Below are 6,255 nucleotides of genomic sequence, written 5' to 3'. Positions count from 1 at the left end.
GTCTCGCTTTGTCACCTAGGATGGAGTGCAATGGCGCGATCTTGACTCACTGCAACCTCCACCTCCCGGGCTCAAGCGATTCTCCCCCCTCAGCTTCCCGAGTAGCTGGGATTACAGGCACCCGCCATCATGCCTAGCTAATTTTTGTATTTTTAGTTGAGATGGGGTTTCACCATGTTGACCAGGCTGGTCTCGAACTCCTGACCTCAGGTGATACGCCCACCTTGGCCTCCCAAAGTGCTGGGATTACAGGCATGAGCCACCGTGTCCATCTACCATGCCTTTTTCTCCCACCAGCTGGCAGGAATACTTTGCCTTGGGTTACATAAAGGGATCAGGGGCTCTGGCCATTAGCCAAGGTGTAGGAGATGATCAATTCTTATTTGGTGCTGCCAAGTCCACATGAAGACCCCTGATGTCCCATCTGAATAGTGCTTCGATTCCCGTGTATCTGCAGAAACCACCCATTCGTTGGGGCCCTAGGATGATGTAAGAATTGAGTACCCAGGACTGACACCCAGTGACAAGGTAGAGCAGCGATTTCCAACCTGAGGTCCACAGTTGGGCTTCAGAGATCCCCTGAAGCCCCTGAAATTGAACACAATCTGTGTGTGCAAAGTTTTGTTTGTATGTACGCTTTTCTGGAGAAAGGGTCTCTAACTTCTCTCAGATATCAGAAAGGTCTGAGAGCCCCCAAAGGTAGGAACCACTGAGGAAGAGGGAGTGGCTTCTCCTGGCTTAGCAGGGAGAATTAATTGTGCTGTAATTACCCAGCCCCCGGCAGCAGGCTGTAGTCTACCCCAACCCCATCCGTGCTGGTTAAGAACATCGAGTGCGAGGAAGGAGGCCCCGTTCTTGTTTATCACTCATGCCAGGGGGAGCTTGGATAAGAAACTTGAACTTCTCTGGGCCTCAGGGTTTCTGAATGTAAAATTGAGGAGAAGGGTTTCAGTCTCCTAGGAACTGTAACTAAGACTCACAAAGTGCTTGGAAATGGTTTCGATGTAGCACGGGGAACCATCACTGCTCTTTGGCAACTAGAAGATCCACAGGCTACCAAGTAAATGAGAAGCCCAGCCTGGCAGAATGTGATGTTGGCAGAGGGGGATGCTAGGAGGGCCTTCAAGGAGCCAGGCTCCCCAGCACCAGTAGGTCCTGCTCAGCTGTGAATTGGAGCTAAGGTGGAATCAGATTATGACTTAGTTTCCCTACTAATGCGTCCCTGTCTCAGAAGCTCCTCATTTAAGGTTGGAAGTAACCTGAAGTCATGCAGCCCGACCTCATCTCAGACTTGAATCCCTTCTGCCCCATTCCCTCTTCAGTCAGTTCCAAGTCTCAGAAAGTTCTTTATATTGAGTTAGAAATCTGGCCAGACATGGTGGCTCACACCTGTAATCCCAGCACTTTGGGAGGCCAAGGAGGGCAGATCACCTGAGGTCAGGAGTTCAAGACCAGCCTGGCCAAGATGACAAAGCCCCATCTCTCCTAAAACAAAAATTAGCTGGGTTTGGTGGCATATGCCTATAATCCTAGCTACTTGGGAGGCTGAGGCAGGAGAATTGCTTGAGCCTGGGAGGTGGAGGTTGCAGTGAGCCGAGGTCGCGCCGCTGCACTCCAGCCTGGGAGACAGAGCGAGACTCCATCTCAAAAAAAAAAAAAAAAAAAACATTCATCATTCCTAGAATGTCCACCCATCGTTCCTAAGTCTCCTTGGGCACTCCAAGACTAGTTATTTTATAGGACAGTCTTTGAGACTTTTAAATATTTGAAAATGACCCTATTGTTTCCCTAGGACAAAACATCTCCCACTTTTCTAGCATCACAACTTTTTCAGAACTCAAATGATGTTTTGGGTTCTTTTTTTTTTTTTTGAGATGGAGTTTCGCTCTTATTGCCCAGGCTGGAGTGCAACGGTGGCACAATCTCAGCTCACTGTAGCCTCCGCCTCCTGAGTTCAAGCGATTCTCCTGCCTCAGCCTCTCAAGTAGCTGGGATTACAGGCAGCTGCCACCACGACAGGCTAATTTTTGTATTTTTAGTGGAGATGGGGTTTTGCCCTGTTGGCCAGGCTGGTCTCAAACTCCTAGCCTCAGGTGATCCGCCCGCCTTGGCCTCCCAAAGTGCTGGGATTACAGGCGTGAGCTGCTGTGCCTGGTGATGTTTTAGGTTCTTAGAAGCATTGTACTGTATATAATTTCTTTCCAGTTCACATTAACCTGCTGAGCAGCTAGACACACTAAACTCAATTTCTATTTACAGTCAGACCTCATAGAGTGAGTAGAAAAAACCCAATGAGGAAAGATCTGAGACAAACAGAGGCCAAATGAACAGGCAAAGGTAATTCAGAAATTCAGTGGTAGGCATGGGAACAGAGCCCAGGGGTCCCAACTGTGGGTTTCTTTCTGGAAGACACTCAACTGTGATTCTATGCGGGGTGGGCAGGAATGCCAGTGTGGCAGTCCCAGAGGATCTGAAAACACTGGAGGGACCGGGACACTGGAATTCCAACTGTAGCCCACATGGGGTGGTTTTCCTTGGGAAGCCTCTTTAAAGAAGAGAATTTAGCTTGTCTGCTCTTTTAGAATGTACCAGCAGAAGTGGCAAATTTAACATAAGGGGAACATGTGGGCTGGAGATGGGGGACTTTTCCTGTACATCACAGAAACTCTTGTCTCTGGCAGGGGAATTTGGGACTCTTAGGTTCTGTTTCTGGCCTGCTGTAGTCTCCAACTCTCTGGATATGATGCTGGTCTACAGGGGCCCTCCTGTCAAAGGCTCAACTGCAGACCCAGAAACCGAACCCACCTGGGTACCTGTCGGTCCCTGTCTCAGAGCACAGTGTAATAACACCCCAGGGAACGAGGAGATACCTAGGCCCCGCTGCCTTTCTCCGACCTAAACGCCTAAAAGCCGAGCCACCTAGGCCTGCAGAGTCAGGTGGGAGTCCAGGTGTTGTGTGCCTGCTCTGGGAACCCAAGAGCCATAGTCAGTGCCAAGTTTAACCAGAGGGTCTCTGGCCTCAAGGGCAGAGCCTGGGCAGACAGAACCCCGGAGCACTAGCTCTGAAAACCATTGTGCCAAAACCACAGCATTGGCCTGAAGGCGCTGCCCTGTTAGGCCAGGAGCCAGGAGACGCTGGGTCGAGGAAGGGCAGAGGTCATCGGCAGAGCATGTTTGGGAAAGGAAGCCAGTGCTCGATCCTACAACCGTGGGGTGCTTGGCCCTGGAGCCTTCCATCTGCCTTCACGCCTCAGGTCCAGTGAAGTGACGTCCCCTACCTTCTGAGATGCTAAGACCTGTCCGGAGGCCCATCTTCTGCAAGGCAGGGCAACACCACAGGCAGCTGGGGGTACCTGGCCCAGCCAGACACGGTCCTCTGCTGACCTCTCTTATCAGTATCTTTGGTTACTGTCTGGCCAACTCACAGTTGTTGGCAACCTCAGCTTTGGGACTGGGGCCAGGGCCCTGGACAACCCCAGCTCCTGTCCCAGGCTGCTTCTACCCGCAAGCCCTGTCTAGCCTGGCTCTGACAGGCAGGCCGCAGCCATTACTGCAGCCTCGGCTCACACCCATGGAGCTCATCTTCCCCTTTTTTTGAGAGAGATTTTAACTCCTTCCCCACCACTCGCCCGGCACTGAAAGACTCTTACAATCACCCACTTCAGTGCTGACTACCCACAGTCCTTCGAGCCACTCTCCCGGGGCCCCAGCGGGCAGTGCCCCTGCACCCCATCCTCTTGTCGGACCACCTCCTCCCGCAACTTCCGAGCAGGACGGAGTCTCCAAACTCCCGCTACCATGCCATCCCCCCTGGACCCCCATAGACACTGCGGGTCGGGGAGAGGTTGGGGAGGAGTCTGGGCTGCAGCCAAGGGCCTCAGCTGACTCCTCTACCCCCGGGGATACCTCCCCTCCCCCTCAACAGGCCAGGGGCTTCCTCTTCCGGCAAGGAGGGGTTAAGCCCTCTGGGTGCGGCTGGGCTTTTCCCGGACCCCTTCCCAAGCCACTCGGCGGTACCTACCCCTGACCCTCTGCCCGCGGGACAGGAAGGCCCGGGCACTTTCGCCCCGTCATGCCCCCGTGCGCGGGGGCTAGAGGGGGCCCGCCTCAGCCGGCGGCGGGTCCCTCCTGCCTCGAGAGCCCCTCGGTGCCGCCTGCCCCGTGGCACCGGCCCTGTCTGTTCGCCCCCCTTCCTCTGCCCCCAGCCGTGCAGTACCCGCCCGAGTGGGAGAGGGGTCGCGCGCCGCCGGGTCCCCCACCGCACGGGCCGTACTAGGCCCCAAGCGCTCGGGGCCGGCTCCTCCCCCGCCCGGCGCCCGGCCGTGCCCGGCCATGCCAGGCGGCGACCCCGGCTCAGCAGGGCGCGGCGCGGGCGGAGACAGGCCCAACGCGCGGCCGGAGCCCGGAGCCTCCGCGCCTGGCGCCCTCGTACCGCGATCACGTTGACGAAGGTGGTCTTGCCCGAGTACTGAAGCCCGACCAGCGTGAGCTCCATCTCCTCCTTCCAGAACAGGGCCTTGAACCAGTCCAGCAGCTTGTTGAACAAAGCGATCATGGTCGCTGCCGCCGGCCCCGCCCGGTGCCGGGTCCCCGCCGACCCTCGCTGCCCTCGCGCTGCGGCCCGGAGCGGCCCCTCCCCAGTACGTCCCGGGTCCCGCGGCTCGGTGCGGGCGGAGGCTCGAGCGCGGCGGCGGACGACTCGCTGCCCCGGAATCGGCTCGCCGATGGGTGTGGCTTCAGCGCCCTCCTCCGCCGCCGCCGCCGCCGCCCTCCCGCGCGGCCGGGCCGTGTCCTGCTCGCACCCGAGCGCGCGCTCCTCCCTCGCCGGAGCCGGGGCCCCGGGGCCGCACCCGCAGGTGGGGTGGGCGGGGACCCTGCGGCTTCACCGGCGGGGGTTGACTGGCAGGTGGCGTCGAGGGGCGCCTGGGGAAGGGGGTCTAATTTATTTCTCCCCTGTCCCCGGCTGCCGCGCCCGGACTGGCACCCCCTTTCTTAAAGGGTGGTGGGCTCGAGGTGGGCGAGGTCCCAGTTAAGCAGGAGCCTTTTCAGGTTGAAGGAGGGTGGGTCACCCACTTTCCAGGACACGAGGATGAGATCCCTACGACAGGGACGCAAATGTAGGTTTTTTTGTTCCTGAACCCTTGCCTCTGAGCATCCCTGGGTAGAGCCCCGTCCTCTCAAAATGCACCCAGTGCAGAGAGACAACCGTATTTGGGTCTTTTCATACTCCATCTTGTTTTGTTCATCACAATTTACCCCGACCACTTGTTGGGAAGCCTCTGACCCCAAGTGAAACGGACGCTTGAACTTGATCCCGATTTTTACCAGCATCCCCAAGATCCCGAAACAGATACAGTCCTGGGGTTGAGGGGTTTCCAGTGAGAAACATCTGTGACAAAGGAACATGTTGGCCTGTTTTGGTGACAAGCAGAGTATTCTTCAGGAGGAGAGGTGATAGTGGGTGTGGAGTGCCTGAAAAGATGCCCCCTCCCGCCACCCTCCTTGCAGGACCCACCCATAAGGTCTGCACAGGCAGGCTGACAACCCCAGCTGGCCGGCCCCGTCCCTGCAGGCCCAGGCTTCCGGCAGTCCCCAGTCTATGCTGGCTGCCTGTGGGATTTGGTTTTCAAATGTAGTCACATGTAGTCTGTAGCCAAAAGTGGATAAACTATCAGTATCAATCATATCTGTCCAATCAGCCGGAGTTAGATGACCCCAAATAGTCAAAGTTACCAAAGCAGAAGAATCACAAGGTCTTGGGCTAGCATAATATTCTGGGTTGTTGTTTTTTTTGACAAGGTTTCGCTGTGTCACCCAGGCTGCAGTGCAGTGGCACAATCTTGACTCACTGCAACCTCCACCTCCTCCGGCTGAGGTGATTCTCCCACCCCAGCCTCCTGAGTAGCTGGGGGACTACAGGTATGAGCCACCATGCCCGCCTAATTTTTGTATATTTTGTAGAGACGGGGTATTGCCATGTTGTCCAGGCTGGTTTCGAAGCCCTGAGCTCAAGCAATCTGCCTGCCTCGCCCTCCCAAAGCGCTAGGATTACAGGCGAGAGCCACATCCCCCCACCAATATTCTGGTTTACTAATCACCATCTTTCCAACCTCTGTCTTTTATAAGTCCCTCTCGGCTGGGCGCGGTGGCTCAAGCCTGTAATCCCAGCACTTTGGGAGGCCGAGGTGGGTGGATCACGAGGTCAAGAGATCGAGACCATCCTGGTCAACACAGTGAAACCCCGTCTCTACTAAA

General features: G+C 56.3%; 1 protein-coding gene across 1 annotated transcript in view; it reads right to left on the bottom strand.

Annotated features, from left to right (window-relative positions):
* Window positions 1-4,721, bottom strand: part of ARL8A (ADP ribosylation factor like GTPase 8A) — an 11,094-nt gene extending 6,373 nt beyond the window's left edge. Inside the window, exon 1 of the mRNA XM_017520111.2 lies at window positions 4,433-4,721. Within this exon, the coding sequence (XP_017375600.1) occupies window positions 4,433-4,555 (123 nt within the window). The 5' untranslated portion in view covers window positions 4,556-4,721. The remainder of the gene's footprint in view (window positions 1-4,432) is intronic.
* Window positions 4,722-6,255: the final 1,534 nt, after the last annotated feature.

The sequence above is a fragment of the Cebus imitator genome, unplaced genomic scaffold (assembly GCF_001604975.1).
Source record: "Cebus imitator isolate Cc_AM_T3 unplaced genomic scaffold, Cebus_imitator-1.0 Scaffold802, whole genome shotgun sequence".
Taxonomy (NCBI): Eukaryota; Metazoa; Chordata; class Mammalia; order Primates; family Cebidae; genus Cebus; species Cebus imitator.
This window is presented reverse-complemented; position numbering and strand designations above follow the sequence as displayed.